Here is a 25295-nt window from a genome sequence, read left to right as displayed (position 1 = left end):
GAAGCCCGGTCCTGTCTTCCGATCATGTATACGCTTATTGGCAGCACTTGATTGCAGTCAGACTTGGGAATTTCTCTCAATCTTCCCAATAAGAACACATCAATTACTATGTCAGCAGAATCAAAACTGGGGCCTTGCTGTTCTGCCTGCTGGTGGGAGGGTGGTGGAGGGCATTTTTTTTTGTTTATTCTGGAGTGAAAGCTGCTGTTAGTAAAATCTCTAGCGGTCAACTATGTTAGTCTGGAGTGAGAACCCTGACTGCACATTGAATATATTTTTAAGTAGAGATTCAGCTGTGGAGCTAAGCCCTGTGTTTTGTTGAAAATCGACCCCTTCCATTGTTTTATGAGCTGTAGCAGTTGTCACTGTAATTGGATATGCTATAGGCAAGTAATTATAGAGCTATTTTACAGTGATGGGAGTTCCATTTCAATAAATTACACAAGGAATGTGGGAGGGAGAGACTAACTAGCTTGATGTTTGTTTTATTTAGTATGCTGAATTTCAGTCCTCCTTTAGGATTACAGTTGCAACTTACAGATCACAGAACACATTTTTGTGACTTGGAGACAACCTCTCATTGCTCTTTACCTACTTTCCTGGTCTCAAGATCACTTCTGTTGCAAAAATCATCTGATCCATTTCGTCTCATCCTTCCACAACATTAAGCCAGCAATCTCCCCACTTCAGCATCAAGCTATTTCTTTAGAGCCCAAGGAATAGGGAGAAAAATTAAAAGTGGAATGCGTGCAGCAAGTAAAGATGGTGATCTAAAGGTTGCAGGTGTCCCCAGTCTTTCTCAACAGGGGCTGTCAGGGTTTCAAGGCGATAAAATTAACCTGAGGGGGAAAATATTTGCCATTGTTCTGCTTCAGATTCTGATCTGGTGACTCTTGATAGGAAGCGCGCAAGGAAACCAAGCTGAGACATGACCACTCCTTTGGGAAAGGAGAGCTCCTGGGCCCAGGAAATCCAACTCCTGTAAGAATCACTGGCTTTAAAGAGAGAGGGGGAAAAAAATTATGATTGGTGTTTGCATTCCTCCAATTCCAGCTGCTTGAACAGCCTGCAATTGGTGGCCATGCCTTCAGCCTAAGCTCTGGAATTACCTCGACCTCTCTTTCCTCCTTTGTCACTCATTAAAACATAGCTCTTTGACAAAGCTTTAGGTTGCTAGACCTAATATTTCATTATGTGGCGCGGTGTCAGATTTGTTTGATAATGCTCTTGTGGAATGCCCTGAGACATTTTACTTTGTTTTAAGGTGTTATATGAATGCAAATTGTTGTTGTAGTCTGGCATTTTCACTTCTTTTTGTCACTGACGCACTTAGTGGAGCTCGATAAACAAGAATATTACTAAGGACATCTGGAACCAAATTCTGTGACGGCACCAACCATCTCTCCACTTTGTTATTTGAGAATTAGATATCTAAGCCTGTATGGATTGTTATTTTCAAAATCCCAACTTGGACAAAACGAATATATCATCAACCATGTGTGACAGAGTCTAAAGCAAGTTTTCAAACTTAACTGTATGGAAAAACTGTTATTAACATTGGCACATTCCCAAAGACCCCCAGTTAATACTGATATGTGCCCAGGAACCCCTTGCAAATCCTGACACACATGGGGAGACCCCTTGGTCACAAATTTGAAAAGACACAGCTACCTAAAGGTAAACAGTGCTATCATTGCAGAAAGTATTTAGTACTGGCAAGCTGCAATAACTAGCTCAACAAAATAACTAAGTAAACAGAAACAAAGACATGAAATACACATTCCCTGAGGTACTGTCCTGATAGGTTGGCCTCAGCAAGACAGAAATATGATGCCTTCATGGGTCACAGTTCGAAAACCTGCATTGAGCCTTTTACACCATGCGCCTGCTGTCCAGTCTTCAGGCACTATGTGCACTGGAACTAATCTCTTCTCTCTTGTTATTTGTAGGATCTGGTACTGCCCTCACACAAACAAGCACTGTCCTTCGCGGCACTGATCGATGGCTACTCTCGCTTGACAACTGATTCACATCACTACCTCTGCCATGAGGTGGCTTCTCCACGGGTTGTGCTGAGCATCACCAGTGGCATCCATGGGCCAATGCAGTAAGTGTCGGTCTGGCCGAAGATCCTGATCTGTCTTTTCTTTAATCTTTCTATATATTCATTGAGGGGTGTTAGTACTGGGCCATAGAAACCATCTCATTTCAGGCACCCAGTATCAATATCCCTCTACACTGTCCCCTTCAAACACTCCCAGGGCAGGTACAGCACGGGGTTAGATACAGAGTAAAGCTCCCTCTACACTGTCCCCTTCAAACACTCCCAGGGCAGGTACAGCCTGGGGCTAGACACCGAGTTCATGATAGTCAACTTTGTAGAATCATCATAAAATGATTTTCAGGATGTGGACAGTGCCCTCTGGAATTGCACTCATGGCATTGATTCATAGTGACACCTGCACTTGGGCCAGCCAGTGTAGGGGTGACCAGTTCTCTACCCTGAAAAATACCCATTGGGTTTATTTGACAATCCACCAGCTGTTCTGGTACCAACCCACAAATCACCAGATTTATTGCCCTGGTGAAAGTGAACTCGAGTGCATTGAGATGTAAGTTTATTTCCATAACCAGTGTGGGCCTATGCTCATTAAGAACAGGATTGTGACTTTCCAAACTGATTTAACTTGGGATGCTTACCGTCGAAAGGGTGGTGATTTTTATTGCATCCTTCCTTGATAAGGAGGAAGTGTTGAATAGACTGTCGGTACTTAAAGTTGACAAGGCACCTGGACCGGATGAGATGCGTTCAAGGATATTGAAGGAAGTGAGAGTAGAAATTGCAAGGGCACTGGCCATAATCTTTCAGTCTTCCCTAGGCTCGGGTGGTGCCAGAGGACTGGAAAATTGCAAAAATTACACCCTTGTTCAAAAAAGGTTGTAAAGATAATTCCAGCAATTACAGACCAGTCAGTTTAACCTCAGTGATGGGCAAGATTCTAGAAACAATTATTTGGGATAGAGTTAGTAGTCACATGGAAAAATAGGGGTTGATAAGAGCCAGAATGGATTTCTAAAGGGGAAATCGTGTTTAACTAACTTGCTGGAATTTTTTTGAGGTAACAGAAAAAGTCAATGAGGGTAATGCTGTTGTTGTGGTGTACATGGACTTTCAAAAGGCATTTGACACAATACCACACAACCGACTTGTGAGAAAAGTTATTGCTCGTGGAATAAAAGGGACAGTAGCAACGTGGATACAAAATTGGCTGAAAAATGGGAAGCAGAGAGCAATGGTCAATCGATATTTTTCAGGCTGGAGGAAGGTTTGTAGTGGAGTTCCCCAGGGGTCGGTATTGGGACCCTTGCTGTTCCTGATATAAATGATATAGATCTTGGTGTGCAGGTCACAATTTCAAAGTTTGCAGATGAAAGGAGTCTTGGGAGTGTTGTGAACTGCGAGGAGGTTGGTGTGGAACTTCAAGAGGATATAGACAAGTTGGTGGAATGGGCAAATAGGTGGCAGATGAAGTTCAATGCGGAGAAGTGTGAGGTGATGCATTTTGGTAGGAAGAACATGGACAGACAATATAAAATAGGGGGTGAAATTTTGAAGGGTGTTCAGAAGCAGAAAGACCTGAGTGCATATGTGCATAGATCATTGAAGATGGCAGGACAGGTGACGAGAGCAGTTAATAAAGCATATAGTATCCTGGGCTTTATTAATAGAGGCATAGTGTACAAGAGCAACGAGGTTATGCTGAATTTGTATAAGACACTCATTAGACCTCAGCTGGAGTATTGTGTACAGTTCTGGGCGCCATATTATAAGAAGGATGTGAACACATTGGAGAGGGTGCAGAAGAGGTTTACAAGAGTGGTTCCAGGGATGAGAAACTTCAGCTATGAGGGTAGGTTGGAAAGGTTGGGACTGTTTTCCTTGGAGAGAAGGCGGCTGAGAGGTGATTTGCTAAAGATGTTCAAAATCATGAGGGGGCTGGACAGAGTAGATAGGGAGAAGCTGTTCTCACTCATAAAAGGATCAAGAACGAGAGGGCACAGATTTAAAGTGATTTGCAAAAGAAACAAGTGTGACATGAGAAAAAACTTTTTCACATAGCGAGTGGTTCGGGTCTGGAATGTACTGCCTGGAAGTGTGGTGGAGGAGGGTTCAATCAAGGCATTCAAGAAGGCATTAGATGATTATTTGAAGAGAAACAATGTGCGAGGGTACGGGGGAAAGGCAGGGCAATGCACTAGGTCATAATGCTCATTTGGAGAGCCAGTGCAGGCACAGGCCAAATGGCTGCCTCCTGTGCCGTTGTGATTTTATGATTTCACTGAACCCCGAAGTGTAGTCCCTGCCAGTCACACCTAATTCAATCCACAGCTCTGTCCACTGAACCACCTACTCCATACAACATTCTTCTAACTCTTCCTGTTGTGACTCATGTTTCAATTTCTCCTTAACATTGCACAGTGAGAAACTTCTAAGGCCAGTGTCACTCTCACCTTGACTAATGTTTCTCATTATCTGATCTGTCACTATGTCTTCAATTTCTATCTACCAGTCAAGATTCATGGAATGGGAAAAGCAGAACATAGTTAGTTTGGGCGGAAAAACGTTCCACTGTCCACCTCGATCACAAAAAAAACAAAAATAAATGGAAGTTAACCCACAGAAAGGGAAGTAATCTTTTGTGTACATAGATGTGGATAAATACCGCACTGCTTGTTGGAGATCTTTATCTTGGATTTGGTTTACTCCAACTTTATCCTCCCCATCTCTCATGAAGGCCTTGAGCTTTGTAAGGGTACAGTGTGGTGCCAGAACGATACGGTATGGAATAGTACAGTATGCTGCATTATAGTAATAAATGCTTTGGTATGGTTACACAGGTACTGGTTGGCCTCAGTAGTTACTCTTCATGTGCAAGTCGGCATCAGGCTCTTTGATTGTGGGGAGCAGCACAGTGAAGCCTAACACTGGACCTCATTCAACATTGACAGGCAGGAACCTCCCATCAGGAATCACTGGACAGCTAACCTAAACTGATTTCTGCCTCCCCCTCAGCCAGTCGCAGTGGCTTTTCATTCAACTGACATGAGCAGTCCATGACCAAATGCAGCAAGTCCTGGACAATATCCAGGCTTGGGCTGACAAGTGGCAAGTAACATTCATGCCACACAAGTGTCAGGCAATTACCATCTCCAACAAGAGAGAATCCAACCATCACCCCTTGATGTTCAATGGCATTACCATCACTGAATCCCCCACTATCAACATCCTGCGAGTTACCATTGATCAGAAACTGAACTGGTCTAGGTCAGAGGCTAGGAATCGTGCAATGAGTAATTCACCTCCTGACTCCCCAAAGCCTGTCCACCATCTACAAGGCACAAGTCAGGAGTGCGATGGAATACTCTTCACTTGCCTGGATGAGTACAGCTCCCTCAACACTGAAGAAGCTGGACACTGTCCAGGACAAAGCAGCCCGCTTGATTGGCACCACATCCTCAAATTTTCACTCCCTCCACCACCGATGCACAGTAGCAGCAGTGTGTACCATCTACAAGATGCACTGCAGGAATTCACCAAGGCTCCTTCGACAGCACCTTCCAAACCCATGACCACTACCACCTAGAAGGACAAGGGCAGCAGATAGATGGGAACACCACCACCTGGAGGTTCCCCTCCAAGTAACTCACCATTCTGACTTGGAAATATATCGCTGTTCCTTCACTGTCATGGGGTCAAAATCCTGGAACTCCCTCCCTAACAGAACTGGGTATACCTACACCACATGCACTGCAGCGGTTCAAGAAGGCAGTTCACCATCACCTTCTCAAGGGCAACTAGGGATGGGCAATAAATGCTGGCCCAGCCAGCGAAGCCAGCATCCCGTGAATGAATAAAAAAGAGTATCTGTGTGACAACATAGCAAACTGGACATTGACAACCCTTATGTAGCTTTATCCCTTGTATATCTGAGACGTAAAGGATTAACAGTGGAGAGAAGAGGGGACAATTCAACTCTTCTATGGTTCAACCTTATCCTTCCCTTTTCCCACAGACCACACTATGTCACTAATAAGCTTCGGCGAGAGGAGAATAAGGATGGACTGTATGTGCTGCGATGGAGTGCTTTAGACTTCAATAAGATTATCATGACTGTTGTTAGCAAGGAAAAGTCTGAGGTATGTGAGCCCTGGTGCACCTTATATACTACTTGGGGGTGTGTAGGTGTGACAACATGAAATGCTGTGGAGTGTAAATGTTGAAATTGTTCCCCACCCCTCCCCCTTTACTCTTTCCCAGGTATAATTGCACCTATGTACATTGTGTCTGATCGGATTGTAGGGAGGGTCAGCAATGCTCAAAGGTTTTATCTCCCTACTTCTCACCCTTGCTGGGGAAATGCTCAGCACCTTCGTCTAAAAGCAGGCCAGACAGTATGAGTGAGGAGGAAGGGAAGCACTGACAGGTCTGAGGCACATCAGGCCCAGCACCACACTTGGTACACAGATGACAGACATCATGTATAAATACTGAAATAATGACCATCTCCACTGTCATCAACTCAGCTCCCTCTAACCCAACTAGTTTTCCTCAGTAATATCAGTCGGCAACTGGTTTGTTGCACCTCGGATCTGCTCAACAACTGGTATTTAAGGATAATGGTGGTCCTTGGGCTGAGAATCACACTATCCACATGTAGAAATTCATGGGATTTTAACATGCAATGTGGCTCACTCCATTTTCTTGTCCACAATGTACACAGCTTTAAGTGTAAGCAATTACAAGCGTAGGCTAAAACAACAAATTCAATTCATCCCAGTACTTAAGAAAAAGGACTCTCTTCAAGAAGGATATGTCCACTTAATGGTTTAATGATATAATAATGTGGCAGTGCTGTGCTGAAAGCAGTAGAGCTGAGGAGTGCTTACTAAACTGTAATACTAGAAGATGGGAGGAGGGCCACTTACTACTAATGGCCTTGCTTTTAACTTTAATCTCAAATGGAGCCTCTTCCAAATGGGTTACATGAAATGTTTGCTGCTTATTTTTAAAGAAAAAAATCACAGTATTAATGGATCCGGGACATTGGAAGACAGGCTCTTAAAAGCCCAAAGATTTCCTCAGCTACATTGAGATCACTATTGAATGTCGCATGAAGAAAGTATTGTTTTTCAGCTGGCCTCATTAACCTTTGTAGTGGGACTCCCAAGGGTTTTGTTCATGCCTTTAACCATTATTTTAGGTCATTGTTAGCTGTGTTCCTGAATTCCTCACTTTTGGCAATTTAAAAAGCCCTTCCCTTGCTCGCTGTCTAGTCCCTCAAACAAGGACTGGCACTGGAAGGAAGTACAGCTGTGTGACCACATCTCAGCCAAAATCTTTCATAGGACAGTGCCTTGGCACACAATGTTGACACTTCATCGCTATACAGTATCCTGTTTCTTACTAAAGTTCTTCATTTTGTTTGCATGCCTAGGGTATTGCTGCATGTTTTGTGTGAAAACAAATGGGAATCTCTTAGCACCTTGTTCTATTGTACACGCAGAGAATGCTGCCCATTGTAGATAAGAGAATCTCAAATCTCAGTAGCGCATGTCAAAGGATAAGAGCAAAATATAGTCATTTATAACTTTGAACCAGTAGAAAGACTTTCCTTAATCTTAGAAGTCATTATATATAAAAATCCCCTGTGACTTCTAATTATCCCAACAATCTAAGAACAATTAGTCCCTACATGACCCAGTTTACATCTTGTGGCCTTTGAAAGGATGACTTGAGTTTAAAGGAAGCACTAAGTTACACACGCCTGCACTATAGCAGCAGAGTAATACACTGTATGGTGTAACATAACCTTATAAAGAGGGCACCCTCGGTCTTACCATCAGCAGCTTCACAGGAGCTCCACTAGTTCTGTAGCCTTCCTCAGGGTAGTGTCCTAGGCCCAACCATCTTCAGCCGTTTCACTGACTTTCAGAAGGTCAGAAGTGGGGATGTTTGCTGATGATTGCACAATGTAAACCATTCGCGACTCCTCAAATACTGAAGCAGTCCATGTCCAATTGCAGCAAGATCTGGACAACATTCAGGCTTGAGCTGACAAATGGCAAGTAACATTCATGCCACACATGTGCCAGGCAATGACCGTCGTCAACAAGAGAATCTAACCATTGCCTCTTGATGTTCAGTGGCATTACCATTGCTGAATCGCCCACTATCAACATCCTGAGGGTTACCAATGACCAGAAACTGAACTGGACTGGCCATATAAATATTGCGGCTACAAGAGCAGGTCAGAGGCTGGGAATCCTGCAGCGAGTAACTCACCACCTGACCAAAGCCTGTCCACCATCTACAAGGCATAAGTTAGGAGTACACTCTCCACTTGCCTGGGTGAGTGCAGCTCTCACAACACTCAAGAAGCTTGACACCATCCAGGACCATCCAGCAGCTCACTTTATTGACACCACATCCACAAACATTCACTGCCTCCACCACCGACACACAGTAGCAGCAGTGTGTACCATCTACAAGATGCACTGCAAGAACGCACCAAGACTCCATAGGCAGAACCTACCAAACCCGTGATTGTGACCATCTAGAAGGACAAGGGCAGCAAACATGTTCGAACACGACCACCTGCAAGTTCCTCTCCAATCCACATACCACCCTGACTTGGAAATATATCGCTGTTCCTTCACTGTCAATGAGTCAAAATCCTGGACTCTCTGACAGACTGTGTGTATCTACGCCACACGGACTACAGTGGTTAAAGAAGGCAGCGCATCACCACCTTCACATGGGCAATTAGAGATGGACAGTAAATGCTGGCCTAGGCAGTGATGCCCACACCCTATAAATGATTTTTTTAAAAAAATGTTGCTTCTCTCTTTCAAGCTCAGAACTGAACCTGCTGGGTTGTTTCAGCATTTTCTGTGCATCAGGACTTCTCTGAATTTATCTTGCTCTTATCCACAGGTAAAATTTCACTTAGCAGTAAGGAACCAGTTATGTTAATAATTATCTTGCTCAGCGATAATATTGGACTGACAGAGGCCAGTAATCTGTTTGCCAGTCACACTCGTGTTTCCATGAAAATACAAGTACAAAATAAAGCATGATGGGTATGAATATAATGCTCAACCATGTGATTCAAGAATTTTCAAACTGCATCCCTTTAGATGCTCCTGTTCCCCTGAGCACCTACCCCCACCACCCCAGCGACACACACTCCCTATTGTAGGGGCATTAGTAGGCCATTCGGACCTTTGAACCTGCTCTACCATTCAATAAGATAATGGTTGATTTCGACCTCAGCTACACCTTCCACATCCCTTGATTCCTATGGTATCTAAATATCACTTGTCAGTCTTCAATCTTCAGAGAGTGGCTTGCCTGACAGCATCTCAGAAGAGGGGAATACCAGTTTCCTCTTTGAAAGGGGAAGGATGTTTTTTTAGCCTGTACGTATGTTTTCTTGTCTAGCACTGACTGTAACTCTGTTTCACTTTCAGTATGGTTCTGGGGGTTTTCAGGACATGAAGCAGTTTCAGATTGAGAGGAAGGCACCAGATGCTTATGTGCTGCAGGGATGGGAGCGATCATTCCCCAGTGTGAAGGAGCTGCTTGAGAACCTGAAGGGCTGCATGCTAAAATCTGGAAACGAGAGCTACATGGTCAAGAAGTGTTGTCCACCTCTTCCACATGGTAAAGAGCATTGTCAGAGATGACGAGCTTCTTTGGAAATGTCTTTTATTTATTTATTTTTCCTTGTTTCCTTTATATGATCTCTGCATGCCATGCACCATACCTGGGAGGGCACTGCCAGGGTTGCTATGGCATTGGAGTTGCAGTGACTCTAATCCTTTCCTTTTTTGAACAGCTCCAAAACTTTGATAGTATGATACAGCCTCCCAAAGCAGTGTCTGTCCATGTAGTTCCTTTCATATTACACCTGCCTGTGTGACCAATTCTAACTTGGGTTACTCGATTCTCTAATTTCTCCCCTCCGTTCCCCTCTTGGGGGTTCTACTTTGTTTCTGTCAGTTTCCTCTAGATCACATGCTGTTCCTCAGCAGACCTCAAGTTCAGCTTGCTTACCTTCAGCACACATGCACTTATCCTCACTGGACACCTACACTTGCTGAGCTCCCATTCACAGGCCCTCAGATTACATTGTCATACACTCAGCTCATACTGAGCATGCTATCACTGTACATCGGTTGTGCACCAATTGAATCATTAACTCTTGACCTCCTTAGGGCCTTTCAATGAAGATAATGAAAACCCTTAAATTCCTCAAAGACGCTCTTCATGTCTCTCACAACCTGAATCAACAGTTCCTGCCCTTCATGTATCATGCTTGGCCTTTCATCTACTGACCTACTCAATCTCACTACCCCCTTTCACCTACTCGTTCTCTCTGAAAGCAGTGGAACTCCTGGTTCCCCTCCAGCTTCTCTCCTTCCTTTACCTCGCCTTCGCTCTCGCACTTCATAACTTTTTGCTTCTGGGCTCCTGTCCAGCTCCGAGGGTTGTCACCTTAGTGTCTCTATAAGTAAAGGCACCTGTGCACTCAACCGAGTTGCTGCTATCAGAATAGCATCAGCCATGGCCTGGGGCCTGTTGCCTGCCTATCTGAATATAGATGGTGTGTGGGTTATGGAGGCCTAACAGAGGAAGGAGGGACTAAGCATCTTTCTTTTTAAAAAAAAACTTGTGATTTTCTTGGCAACTTGTGGTCTACTTTGACTTTCAGAATTCTCCAATTTACTGGTAACGAGGAATGTAAAAGATAGTGATGTACGGCCACTCACAGCTCAGTTAAACCTGAGCCAACTCAGCTTCCATCAGATAAGGAAGGAGGAAATAATTCAGGTGAGTCTGTGCTGCATATTGATAAAGGTGTTTGTAATTATGCATCATGTTGTCTGAGATCTATCTGCCTTAATCCCTTTCCTCCTTCAGGCCTGTACTCCGAGGGCCAGATTTACTGGATATCTGAAATTATGTCCTAATCGTTTATAAATAAAATTTCTTTATCCCACAGCGGTTCCTAGTGGGTCAAAGACCTGTAAGGGAACAGGTGGACCCCACATCCCATTAATTTTAAAAGTTGCATGGTACCAATGGATGAGGAAGACCATTCAGTCCAACTTTTCCTATCCAACCACAGTGTCCCTACATCCTCTCCACTGCAACATCCAGTTCTTTCAATTTTCTTTAACCTAAGACCTGGTAGTCCATTCCAAATGTTGTTCACTTCCTGCAAACAAAAAAAAATCCTGCCATCAGCCCCTGTCCAACTGACATGATACTACAGGTTAACTTTGACCCGGCCTTTAACTGTATATACAGTATCTCTTGAGTTCTCCTCCGATGCTTCCATGTTGAAAAGCCTGTCACTCCAGTCTTTTCTCACCACACATACCCCGCTCATTAGAGCCAAAGATATAATGGAAACCTTTCTCTAAATTGTTTCTTCAAAGGAACACAAAGCTCTGGGGGAATGCTCCTGTATCAATGTTTAATGGTGTTTGTGAGAGTTTTGTTTTGATGTTTCATTAAAATAGTGACAAGGGTGTTTGAGGGGAATGCACTTGCATACTACTTTCCCCAGATTAATGCAGGGCCTGAATGCTGCATACAAAGTGCTGTCATGTTTGTGGTTTGACTCTTCTGGTTCAGCGTGTTCAGTAATAAGTCTTCTGGTTTGTCTCTGCACGCACTCTAGTAGAAAGAATGCTGTTGTGTTTTGTGGTCAAAGGTATTTTCCTTTCTTGTTTTAAACAAGAAACAATAGAACAATGGCTTGTGTTCATTGTAACTCCAAAATGTATTCTATTTTCCTTTATTATCTCTCCAGTTTTCTCCTGCCTTCCCCAACTGAAGCCGTCGAGTCCTTGCTGAGGCACAGCTGCGTAGAAACCAGTCAGCCCTGAATAACTTTGCCCAAGTTTGTGTTATGAATGTGCAAGCCAGGGTGCTGAGGGTCATCAGGCTGTTTGACTGCAGGTGGCATAACAGCTGAGCCCAATCCTGCTCTCACCTAATATTCACACGTACCAATCAGGATTAATAAGTATCATGCTCCTGGTGGGTTTCAGCTCCCTAATCTGATAGATCTTGGGCCTGCAGTAATACACCTATTGCCACTTCAGCTGAGAGTAGCACAGCCTCGAGATTGTACTGGGGCTGCTCATAGACTTAAATTTAATTTTATTACTTGGGTACCCAAGGTGAGAGAACTGTCTCTCAGATGAAAGCTTTTCTTTACACAGTAATAAACTGGGTTTCTTTATGCAGTTGGGCTAGCAGCAATGGAAATAGGTGTTTCCCAACTAGAGGAATGGGGGCTAGGGGGAAACCAGCCAGGACCTAACTGCAAAAACAATTGAAAGGTACCTTGGGGAGATGTAGTCGAAACGGTCAGGGGTGTGTCAGTGTGATATGTTGTTTGTTTATTGGTTATGGCTTTGTAACAAACAGTTTAAACGAGTGATGTGATGGAGGGCCCTGTTTTTTTTTTGGTTACTTTCTTTCCTCTTTGAGCCCCTCCACAGCTCATGTTATTTCGCACCCTGTGAAGGCGGACATGCTTGTAAAGCCCTAAATCTTTCTCCTCCTTGCCCTTAAATTGGGCCCAGTTAGATTTATGCCCCAGAGCACAATGCTCAGTAGTTCTGTTTTTAAAGGTCACATTCCAACGACAGTGACCTGGGTGACATCTGCTGATTTTCTGCTTCCGCTAAAGCGAATTAAGGAGGAGGACAAAATTCTGTTGAACCTGCTGATCCTATTGGAGTCCATCATGAACCTCTTGGAATCTGGAGAACAAAGTTTAAACGTGTAGAGATTGGTGCCTCAATACATCATGCTCAATACGCATGCTGTAATATCATCAGAACCCTAGCTGAGCGTTGAATATTCCCGTACAGTACCCACAATAATAATGATCTTTTCTGTTTGCAGGAGCACCATCTGGGACGTGGAACGAGGATGAATATCTACGCTGGTAGGTTTTGTGAAGGTGAAGCTGAGGAGGAGGAAGAGATGGACTCTTCCAGTGGACCCAGCCGCAGTGAAGCAAGGGATATCCGTGTGGTGTTGAAAGTGCTTGACCCTAGTCACAGGGACATTGCATTGGTGAGAAAAACAGAAGGGAATCTGTCAAAGTCACAACAGTATCAGTAATCTGTCAAACTCACTACTGGGACCTATGTACGATTGAAAGCAAGAAATGCTTTCATTCCTATCATGCTTTTCACAACCTCAAAACACTTTCCAGTCAATACAGTAATTTTGAAGTGGAGTCACTGTTGTAAATAGGAAATGTGTCAACCAACTTACATACAGCAAGCTCCCACAAACAGCAATGTGACAATGAATTCCCCTGAATATTGCCATGGAACCTTTTAAGTCCACCTGAGTGGACAGCTGGGCCTTAGGTTAGCCTCTCATCTGAAAGGTGGCATCTCTGACATTGCAACACTCCTTCAGTACTGCACTGCATATCAGTTTAGACGATGTGCACCAGACCCTGGAGGGGCACTTGAACCCACGACCTTCTGCCTCAGAGGTGAAAATGTTCCCTACTGAGCTATGGCTAACTAAGCTTTCTTGTGGTTGCCCAACAAGAAGCAGCATTGAAGGTGTTACTTCAGTGGGAAGGAGAATTTTAACAATGGGGTTGACAAAAAAAGACTGATGGGGGAAGTTGACATGTTGAGGACAGTGGTTAGGGGCTGTTGAGAGGGTTGAACACGATGTTTTATGGACAGCAACTCAGCCATAAAGTTTAAATACATGCAAAATGTAGGAGTAAAACAGCCTCTATCCTTGTGATGTGAAGGAGCAACCATCATTGATCAGCACGTTTACTGATCAGAGCCCCAAATGGGACAGACAAGATAAATAAATCAATCAGATCAGAAGATTTAAATGACTAACAATATTGAAATATTAAGAATTGGAAAGGACCATTGCAGTTTTAAAAAGCAGGTGTCAGCATCTAGGAAGTATCATCTCTCAATTGCTAGTTTATTCAAAGAGCCATGTATTTTTGGAATAATTGGCTCGTTGGGGTGGAAGGGGCCAAAATGTTGATGTTTAAAATGTTGCTGGGCGTTGGAGTAGGAGAGCAAAGCTATGATCTGCTGAATAACCTTGCTTTCTATTTGATCAGTTTAAGCGATTGTGTTTCTACTGTTAATCCTGCTTTGTTTTATAATGGAGGTTTTGATAATCCAGCATGTGTGGGGGTTTTTTTTATAATTGGCAGAAACTGGATTCAAGCCGGCTTTACCATTGATCAGGGAGGAGGATCAAGTTCTTGTGGGTGTCCAGCCCTGGTTTTGCAGCTTGTACATGCACTATCAGTTTACCTTCCAGTGGATGCAGTCATTGTCACAGCAGTTTGTTTGGCATGTGTTGATCGACCTGCTTTTTCCTTTTTATTTTGCAGGCGTTCTTTGAGCTGGCCAGTCTGATGAGTCAAATATCTCACGCTCACCTAGCTTTCGTTCATGGAGTCTGTGTGCGTGGCTCAGAAAGTAATTTAAATCTTTTTAATTCTTTTAAATGTCTATGTTTAATCGTGTGCTTAACAGTTAATAGATTCTCTGTGATTGTTAATCCTTAGAAATGGATTGTTATAGAATTTCTGCTCCCACTTCACACCGCTTTCTTAGGATTCCCAAATGCTTGATTCCCAGTCTGTGCCGTAGACATGGGGTAAAGCAATGGAGCATAGGCCAGGCAGGACCCTTCTTGCAGGCAGCCATTTGGAGGGGGCAGAAGAGATGAAATATATGCATTTACTTTACGCTGGTCATCCAGAATCTATTTTCAGCAGCTGATTCACAGGCATAGGCTGCAGCAAATCCAGGCCTCGGCCAGTGTGCTTCTTGATCCCTCAGCAAGGGCAGCATCCACTGGCCCAAGCAGAAGGCAGCCATTTGGCTCTGTGTTTGGACTTTCCTGTTAGCTAGAGCAACCCAGAACTAATCCCACTGCTCTCCCTGTATCATCACCTGCTTCAAATATTTATCCAATTTCCATGACAATGTTATAAAAGCAAAATACTGCAGATGCTGGAAATCTGACCTAAGAATGGAAAATACTGGGAAAACTCAGGCCTAGCAGCATCTGTGGAGAGAGAAACAGAGTTAATATTTCGAGTCATATGACTCTTTCCTCCTTTGAAGAAGTCATACAGATCTGAAATGTTAATTCTGTTTCTCTCTCCACAGATGCTGCCAGACCTGCTCAGTTTTTCCAGCATTTCCTGTTTTTATTCCATTACAATGTGTCTGCCTCAATTAATCTTGTGTGGTGCATTGAGCCAGAAGGGAGACTCCCTCTTTGTGTTCTAGTTCTAAAAACATTTTAGCCCCCTGCTTTTATCCAGACAATAGAAGCTATTTGTGTTTCTGGAGGGGGAATGGAGTGAGGGAGAAGATGCAAATATTTGATGTGTTAAAAGGAACAGGGATGTTGTGCAAAATTGCCACTTCCTTTAGCAATAATGTTTTTGGCCTGTACTACACCTATAAATAAATGGAAAGCTTATCAACACAGCTTTTAAACTTGGCCAGCCCTCCTGCCCTACAGTTTAGTGCTCACTGTGAGGATACTTACAAAGCACATTCCGTTCTGAGACTATCATGTTACAGGTGCAACCCGCATTACTCTGTTTTGCTGGTTATTTTTGGACCCTGTTTACTGATTTCCCCCCCCCCCCCCACCCCACTCTGGTCATTCAGTGAGCACATCACATGTCAGCTGCTTGGCTCAATGTTAATGTTCATCAAGCCTCTCATCTTCTGCAAATAAGACCTGACACATTATGCATTCTTTCACACTTCTAAGTGTCACATTTTTGCTACGCGTGCAACCCATATTTCAAAGAAAAAAGTAATTCCATTTTGGGTTCTTTTGACCCATAGCCAAAACTTTAAGTAGTTACACGTAGCCCGGTTTCCATGTTGAACTCCCTTTACCCACAGGGAATGCACGAGTTGTGCCTTTAGTGGACAGGAAAGGTTAAGCACAGCTTCACCATAGCAGCCAGTCACAACTTGCAAGAGGATAACCTGTGACAAACAGCACCAGGGATCTGCTTGTGCAGTGAAGTCAGGGCATAGGAGTGACTGAGGCTGTAATCTCAAAAAGTAAACCAAAAGGCTATAAGAATGCTGGACTTTTTTTTTTCCAAGGGCACTGGATTACAAAAGGGAGCAAGTGATGCTTCAGTTACCTTGAGCCTTGGTCAGACTCCATCTGGAACATTGCATTCAGATTTGGGCACTGCACCTCACAAAGGATTTAATTTCCCTTGAAAGGGATGCAGTGCAGATTCCCCAAAGCCTAGAGTGTTAATTAGTGAGGACGGCTTGCATAAACTAGGCTTGCACTCCCTTGAGTATAGAAAATTGAGGGGTGATCTGATCATTGTGGTTAAAGTGTTAAAATGATTTGATAGGTTAGATACAGAGAAACTATTTCCTCTGATTGGGGGAATCAGGAACATAATTTCAAAAATAAACCTTGGCTTTTCAGTGGTGAAATCAAGAAGCATTTTTTTTTCACGCAAAAATTAAAAGAAATCTGGAATTCCCCCACATCAGGGCTATGAATACTGAAGGTCAATGGCGTTTTTGAGACCAAGATTGATAGATTTTTAGTGGAAAAGGGTATCACGGGATATAAAACATAGCCAGGTGGAGGAACAGGTCAACCATGATCTAATGGAATGACAAAGCATCCTCAAAGGGATGAATGATCCACTCTTGTTCATAATGTTCCTAAAAGGTGGCCGACGCTTTTCCTCTTCTAATCAAATCATCTGAAAAAGTTGAGCACTTAATTCCCTCTGTTGCTAGCTCACTTTCCTGTTTGTTTAAGTCTTACGTTGTATAAACTAGGCTGCTGCTCCAGTGCACAGCATGGAAATGCAGCATTGTTATGCTCTGTGCTCAGAACAAGGCATTAAACCAGGACCTTGTCTACTTGCTGAAGTGAATGTTAAAGATCCAGAGAATGGAATTCCACCACATAGTCTCCCTCAATGAAAATCAGTGGCAGTCTTTGTATGCACAAATGTAACACTGCCTATTTTTTTGATGAGCGCTACAATTAGAATACACATCATTATATATATTTGTGAAGCTGTATATTTTGCTTGCTACTTCTGCAATGCAGGCATAACCATGTTCTTTCCTTGTGTTGTGCAGCAAGGGTGCAGAGTCACCAGAACAACTGGTATAGGGCTGGACCCAAAACAGAATTTAGAAAAGAAAACTTCACAATTTCGGTGAAGCTTTATAAAATGTCCACATTAAGAAGTCACTTCAGTAATTCACTGTGATGTGCTTTGAGATGTCACATAATTAGAGATAGCAATGAAAGGTACACCAAAACCTCAGAATTAAAAACAGCTCATGTTCTAATTAAACCTCACTGCCGAAGAGTTTTCAGGCGGAATTTAATCACAAAACTTAAGGGCGCATTGACAGGTTTTATATTTTCTGGCCTGTTTCTTCTCTCTTTGTCTCTTTCACATCACAGGAAAATAATCACTCTCCTTATTTTGCAGATATAATTGTGGAAGAATATGTCGAATTTGGACCGCTGGATGTCTTGTTGCGAAAGGAGAGGGGAAAAATGAGCCCGGAGTGGAGTCTAACTGTCATTCAGCAACTTGCTAGTGCACTGAGCTACCTGGTGCGCATCAATACATCTTGGCCCATTTCCTTGTGAAGTAGTTTAGAACACATAGCTACTTTTATCCCTGTGTAAACACAATTGAGAAAAGTAAATGCCGTATGTGTATTGCATGTTTGTCTACGTAAATATACTTCAGAGTAATTAATGCATGTTAAAGCTTTCAGATGTTTCTTGGTTGGTGGGGTAAATTGTTATGTAAGTATTGTAACATATGCTCCCCCCAGTGTCTTATTATGGAAAATGCAGCAACTGATACAGAGCAAATAGTTCTGGAATATCCTGGCTATGAAACTCTTGTGTTCTGTTGGCATGCCCATTTGTGTGACACGATTGGCCTCTGTATCCTAGGCTCGGGAGGAATTGTATCAAGAGAAAAGACATCTCACCACTCCCCCACCCCCACCCCAGTGAAAAGTGCCGTTGTGTGGAATGGCAGGTGAGGGCAGGATCAAATCAGACATGGATTTGATACTCCCTGTGGTGGAATATTCTGTCAGCACTTGCTTTCTGGGTTCATGCATGAAGAATGAGTGAACAGATGAAGTTATAAAGGACACTGGCATTGACTCTGGACGGGGTATGAATGCATCGATGCCTTCAGGATAGAAATGGCAGGATTTTTTTTCAATACTTTAGGAAATGCATCTAAAAATTCTAATAAGGAAATTGGTCAGTGGCCTTGAAGCAGGAGTTAGGGTGACATTGAGTTTGGCCAGTGTTGTTTCTCACAGTTTGACCGGTATGTACATTTTCTAATTGTTTTTTTAGGAGGACAAAAACATGGTGCATGGGAACATTTGCTGCAAGAATGTACTTGTAGCGAGGAAAGGGCTAGATGAGGGAAGCACCCCTTTCATCAAAGTCAGCGACCCCGGTATCAGTTTCACTGTACTCACTCGAGAAGGTCAGTCTGTGCTTTTGTGCTGTTTTGGGGCTAGGGGCATGGAAAATTTCAGTTGCCAGAAGCAATGCTCCATATTGAAAGCCAGGCCTCCAGTTTACTCCCAGGTGAAGTTCTGTTCAGACATGGAAAAATGATTCATTTCTTACCTTCCTGTCAGATCCCCAGCTTGTTGACTGTCTGCTATGACTTCAATGCTCCTGGTGGCAGGTTTCTGATTAGCACTGACATGTCCTTTGTGCCACAGGAAAGGAGAGAAGGGTATTCTTCGCCCCTACTATGTATCGCCTAATAAAGATGTTATAGCTGCTTGAGATGTGTTATAAATTACTGCATCCATGTTTGTATGTAAACATGTCACAGTGTAATAACACTCATGCACCAGTGGTGGTGCCACCCAGCCACTTGGCCAGATCTCTGAAAAGGTATGAGGCTGGAACCAACTCTAGTTCTCTGCTTCTCAAATTGGTTCTGTTTTAACTAGATCAATAATACAAATAATTATAGAGTATTATTATATGATTTTGAAACGTGGGCTGAATTAAACCTGTACGTTTCAGTTGAATAAAACACTTAACTTCAACTGACCTGATCTTCACTCCCTGTCTGCAACCCCAATAGGAGATTGGTGAGCAGAATCAATCATTTTACACTTGGGTTTGGGACTTTGAGCCGCTTGAGGATAGGCTGTGGGGAGAGGTACTATTGGCTATAATGGCGGGCTACATAGATAAATTAAAGCACCCCCCCCCCCCTGTGATTCAAATGGCTCTGGCAGTGATTAGTTGACCCAAGCAGAAAAGAGGAAGGCCCATGGTGAGATCCCTCAGTCTGTGCTGAGTTAGTTGGCCTCAGGTTGGCCTCATCACCCGTGGTGCAGAGAGGGGAAAATCAGACAGGATTTCTGCTCCTGGTCACCTCTGCTGGGAAGAACGTTTGAATAAATGTGAGGGTGTGATCAATCTCAGCTGTGACCTCCTTCTCTTCCTCCACTTGTCCAGTATTAATATCAGTTGGGATTGTAGCAACTGTCACCCCTGACTTAGCTAATTTTTGCCCCTCTAAGTCGATGTTTGGATTGTGTAAGCAGGTTTGCCAACATTGGTTTTATCAACTTAACATCCAAGACAGCTGTGACAGCAGTTATAACTGGGTAGTACTGTCGCCTCTGGGTTTAATTCCCTTCCCAGGACGAGAGCACAAAAATAGAGGCCGACACTCCACTGCAGAACTGAGGGAGCGCTGCACTGTCAAAGGTGCTGTCTTTTGGATGAGAAGTTAAGCTGAGGCCTTGTCTGCCATTTCAGGTGGATGTATAAGATCCCATGGTACTATTTTTTGAAGAAGAGCAGGGGAGTTCTTCCCAGTGTTCCGGCCAAAATTCATCCCTCAGTTGACATCACAAAAAATTATCGGTCATTATCACATTGTTGTTTGTGGGCTTGCTGTGCACAAAGTAGCTGCTCTGTATCTTACATTAGAACAGTGACTACACTTTACAAGTACTTTATTCACTGTAAAGCCCTTTGAGACATACAGTGATCGTGAAAAGCACTGTTTAAATGCAAGTCTTTTTATTTATTTATTTTTAATCTCCATCAATGAACAAGCCCAAGATTCTTTCTTGGCCATCTAAATTGCTGATATCTGGACTGATTCTCATTGCTCGTCTCTGCTGCCCCTAGGACAGTAATATCTCTCCTATTATTAGATGGCCAGAGCAGTCCCCAGGACAGCCAGGGCCACAGATCCTTATGTCACCAAGGTTAAAGGACAAAAAACAAGGTGAGTCAAGAGTGGTGACGGGTGACTGAAGCTTGTGGTATGAAAGCCTCTGCTGTAAAACATTGGTAAGGTGTTTTCAGAAGGAGGGAAGGCAGAGGCAGCTAGAAGTTGAACAGTTTTGCTCTCAGACCACAATATGTTGTGATGAGTCTTGATGTAACAAGTATCTACGACAATACATGTACAACTCAGGAGGAGTAAGGGAAGAAAGTTCAAAGGAGAACTGCAGTATCATTGAGAAAAAAAAGCTGTGCTAGGAAAGGGTATAACCATCCACTTGGAGGTGTGTATGAACAGCATTAAGCTAATTTTTGTATTGTATTGAATTCCACCCCCCCCCCCACCCACCCCTCAAATCACTGACGCTGCTGAGTGATTTTGCATCTGCGTACCAGTCAGCTGCTCCCATCCACTTTTGGAACAGGAGGTCTGGAGTATCCTTGGTTGGACTGGGATGTCCCCTCCCTCTCTCCCCTCTTTCACTGTCACAATGGTCCCTCTCTCCGCCCCCCCCAACCCACTCCCCCAACTCTTAGTCACAATGTTCCATCATCTCCCCTCCTGACACTCACCAACACAACATCCTCTCCTGACCTCCTCAGTGCCACTCCCTGAGCAACCTCCACTCACCATCAGGTGCCCTCCTGATCTCTCCTCAACCCTCTTCTTCACCACCCCCCCACCCCACTCACCGTCACAATGTCCTCTTGATGTCCTGACCCCCTGATTTCTCCCCCCGCCACCCCACTCACAGTTGAGTGTCCCTCCCCAGCTTGCCCTAACTCACTGTCGTCTCCTATGCACGATGTGTGTTAACTGCGGAAAGATACTGTCGGGTGATCCATTCAGCAACAGCTCAGTTTTAAAATTCTCACCTTTGTGTTCAGATCCCTCCATCACTTCACCTTCTCTCTCCTTCAAGATCATAAAAGCAAAGAACTGCGGATGCTGGAAATCCAAAACAAAAACAAAAATACCTGGAAAAACTCAGCAGGTCTGGCAGCATCGGTGGAGAGGAGCGCAGTTGACGTTTCGAGTCCGCATGACTATTTAACAGAACTCTCTTGAATAGTCATGCGGACTCGAAACGTCAACTGTGCTCCTCTCCACCGATGCTGCCAGACCTGCTGAGTTTTTCCAGGTATTTTTGTTTTTGTAACCCTTCAAGATCTCTGTTTCCTCTAGTTCTGGCTTCTTGATCATCTAGATTTTAATGGCTCCACTGCTAGTGGCCGTGCCTTTAGCTGTCGAGGTCCGAAGCGGCCTGTGTCCGTATGCAGCAAGACCTAGACGATGTTCAGGTTTGGGTTGATAAGCGGCAAGTAACATTCGCGCCACACAAGTACCAGGCATTGACCATCTCCAACTAAAGAGAATCTAGCCATCATCCCATGACATTCAATGGCATTACCATCACTGAATTCCACCCCACCCCACCAACCGTATCAACATCTTGGGGCTTACCATTGACCAGAAACTGAACTAGACTAGCCATATAAATACTGTGCCTACAAGAGCAGGTCAGAGACTGGGAATTCTGCAGAGACTAACTCATCTCCTGATTCCACAAAGCCTGTCCACCATCTACAAGGCACAAGTCAGGAGTGTGATGGAATACGCCCCACTTGTCTGGATGAGTGCAGCTCCCACAACACTCGAGAAGCTCAGCACCATCCAGGACAAAGCAGCCCACTTGATTGGTACCCCATCCACCACCTTAAATGTTCACTCCCCCCACCACCGACACAGTAGTAGCAGTCTGTGCATCTACAAGGTGCACTGCAGGAACTCACCAAGGCTCTTTAGACAGCACCTTCCAAACCCACAACCTCTACCACCTAGAAAGATAAGGGAAGCAGGTACATGGGAACACCACCGCCTGCAAGCTCCCCTCCAAGCCACTCACCATCCTGACTTGGAAAAATATCGCCGTTCTTTCACTGTCGCTGGGTCAAAACCCTGGAATTCCCTCCCTAACAGCACTGTAGGTGTACCTGCACCACATGGAGTGCGGCGGTTTGAGAAGGCAGCTCACCACCACCTTCTCCAGGGCAATAAGGGATAGGCAATATATGCTGACATAGCCAGTGACACCCACATCCCATGAACCAATAAAAAATAAGCTCTGGAATTCCCTCCCTAAATCTCTCTGCTTCTCTACCTCCTCATTTAAATAGTTCCTTAAAACCTATCTCTTTGATCAAGCTTTTGGTTATCCTGTCCTGATATCTCCTTATGAGGCTGTGTCAAATTTTATCTGACAAAGTTCCTGTGAAGTGCCTTGGGCAATTTTACTATGTTAAAGGTGCTATAAGTACAGGGTGTAGTTGTGGACCCCAGGAGAGAAAACAGAGCTGACAAAAAAAAAACAAACTGGTGTAAATATAAAATATAATAACTGCGAGATTCCAGTCATTACACAACTATCTCTTTGTAATGTTTAGAATTAAATAGCTGTTTGTTTAAGGATTGAAGAACAGTTTGATAAAACCCTGATCTTTGAAAATCCTTGCTTTCCCAGAGCGTGTCGAGCGAATTCCTTGGATCGCTCCAGAGTGTGTCCAAAATGTTAACAAGTTAAGTCTGGGTGCTGACAAGTGGAGCTTTGGGACAACCGTACTGGAAATATGCTGCAATGGAGAAGTTCCGTTGAAGGAGCGAACACTGTCAGAGGTAAATCACAATCTGACCTCGTGAACACTGTCAGAGGTAAATCACAATCTGACCTCGCGAACACTGTCAGAGGTAAATCACAATCTGACCTCGCGAACACTGTCAGAGGTAAATCACAATCTGACCTCGCGAACACTGTCGGAGGTAAATCACAATCTGACCTCGCGAACACTGTCGGAGGTAAATCACAATCTGAGCTTGTGAACACCGTCGGAGGTAAATCACAATCTGACCTCGCGAACACTGTCGGAGATAAATCACAATCTGAGCTTGTGAACACTGTCGGAGGTAAATCACAATCTGAGCTTGTGAACACTTTCGGAGGTAAATCACAATCTGAGCTTGTGAACACTGTCGGAGGTAAATCACAATCTGAGCTTGTGAACACTTTCGGAGGTAAATCACAATCTGAGCTTGTGAACACTGTCGGAGGTAAATCACAATCTGAGCTTGTGAACACTTTCGGAGGTAAATCACAATCTGAGCTTGTGAACACTGTCGGAGGTAAATCACAATCTGAGCTTGTGAACACTTTCGGAGGTAAATCACAATCTGAGCTTGTGAACACTGTCGGAGGTAAATCACAATCTGAGCTTGTGAACACTTTCGGAGGTAAATCACAATCTGAGCTTGTGAACACTGTCAGAGGTAAATCACAATCTGAGTTTGTGAACACTTTCGGAGGTAAATCACAATCTGAGCTTGTGAACACCGTCAGAGGTAAATCACAATCTGACCTCGCGAACACTGTCGGAGGTAAATCACAATCTGAGCTAGCAAAGTAAAGAGTACAAAAATTCACCTAAGTTGATCATCTATAGAAAGGGTGGGATGACTGGTCAATAGTGGCCAGTGCAGCAGTGTACTGAGACACAGTGGCAGGAAGAGTCAGGGTTAAAGCTGCAGTCTCCTCCCATACTGTGAACCATTGCTGGATGGTCTCAGGGGTGGGTAGGGCGAAAGAGTAAGGTGTTTCCTTTAAGTAAGAATGAGGAGTTGGAGATGGACTATATGAAGACGAGGAAAGGATGGAAATTTGAAGCAAGTTGATAGAATTTTCCAGTTAGTTTCCAACATACCATTTACCTCCTTAACTGCTTGCTGCACCTGCATGCTTGCTTTCAGTGATTGGTGTACAAGGACACCCAGGTCCCTTAGATTGGGAAATGTTGATGTACATTCTCCATTTAAATAATACTCTGCCATTCTGTTTTTCCTACCAAAGTGGATAACTTCACATTATACTGCATCTGCCATGTATTTGCCCACTCACTCAACTTGTCTAAATGGCCTTCAAGCCTCTTAACCCCCTCCTCATCGTTCACATTCCCACCTAGTTTTGTGTTGTCAGCAAGCTTGTAAGTATTACATTTGGTTCCCTCATCCAAATCATTGATATAGATTGTGATTAGCTGGGGCCCAAGCACTTATCCTTGAGGCACCCCAGTAGTCACTGCCTGCCACTCTAAAAAAGACCCATTTATTCCTACCCTGTTTCCTGCCTTCTAACCATTACTCAACCCATGCCAGTATATTACCCCCAATCCCATGTGCTTTAATTTTACACACTAACCACTTATGTGGGACTTCATCAAAGGCTTTCTGAAAATCCAAATACACCACATCCATTGGTTCTCCCTTGTCTATTCTGCTAGTAAATTGTGAAATGTTCAGTTGCTCATCACCCCCCCCGCCCCACAGCAGCTTTTTGTGGGGGAGAATGTTCCAGGTTAACGTACTTACCCTAAAATTTGGAGTGCTTGACTGCATCATCAGTTCTGTTAGCGGAGGCTGAGCCTGATTTGTTCCTGGTGGAAAACCTTCCAGGAAATCAGCCAGTCTGCAGGAGAGCTGCCAACAGCAAGTTCACCCAGCCTGAGATAGAGGTATGTCCATGCCTTTCAGCTCAAACCTGTTTGCTTCCTTCTATATTTCTGTCCTTTGAGTTCCTCTTTTGTTTGCCACATACCAGTTTCTAATTCTGAGGACTGTCTGGTTCCCCATCTCCGTCAGCCTCTTACTATACACTCTCAGCTCAGATGCTGGAAGGTGAGAGTGTCAGGGAGAGATCCTGCAATGATAATTTCCCCACTCCCTCCCTCTCCCGGGTGTAGGAGATGCTTAACCCAGCAGCCAAGCTCAGACCTGACTGTTTCCAGTATTTTCTGTTTTTATTTCAGACTGAAGCTCATT

General features: G+C 43.9%; 1 protein-coding gene across 3 annotated transcripts in view; it reads left to right on the top strand.

Annotated features, from left to right (window-relative positions):
* tyk2 (tyrosine kinase 2) overlaps nt 1-25295 on the top strand; it is an 86836-nt gene that overhangs the window by 50425 nt on the left and 11116 nt on the right. For all 3 annotated transcript variants that reach the window (XM_078531306.1, XM_078531305.1, XM_078531307.1), the window contains 9 exons: nt 1950-2107; nt 6075-6198; nt 9532-9724; nt 10776-10894; nt 12989-13162; nt 14481-14568; nt 17613-17740; nt 18512-18647; nt 22951-23102. In XM_078531306.1, coding sequence (XP_078387432.1) covers nt 1950-2107; nt 6075-6198; nt 9532-9724; nt 10776-10894; nt 12989-13162; nt 14481-14568; nt 17613-17740; nt 18512-18647; nt 22951-23102 — 1272 coding nt within the window. The remainder of the gene's footprint in view (nt 1-1949; nt 2108-6074; nt 6199-9531; nt 9725-10775; nt 10895-12988; nt 13163-14480; nt 14569-17612; nt 17741-18511; nt 18648-22950; nt 23103-25295) is intronic.

The sequence above is a fragment of the Cetorhinus maximus genome, chromosome 28, assembly GCF_964194155.1.
Source record: "Cetorhinus maximus chromosome 28, sCetMax3.hap1.1, whole genome shotgun sequence".
Lineage (NCBI taxonomy): Eukaryota > Metazoa > Chordata > Chondrichthyes > Lamniformes > Cetorhinidae > Cetorhinus > Cetorhinus maximus.
This window is presented reverse-complemented; position numbering and strand designations above follow the sequence as displayed.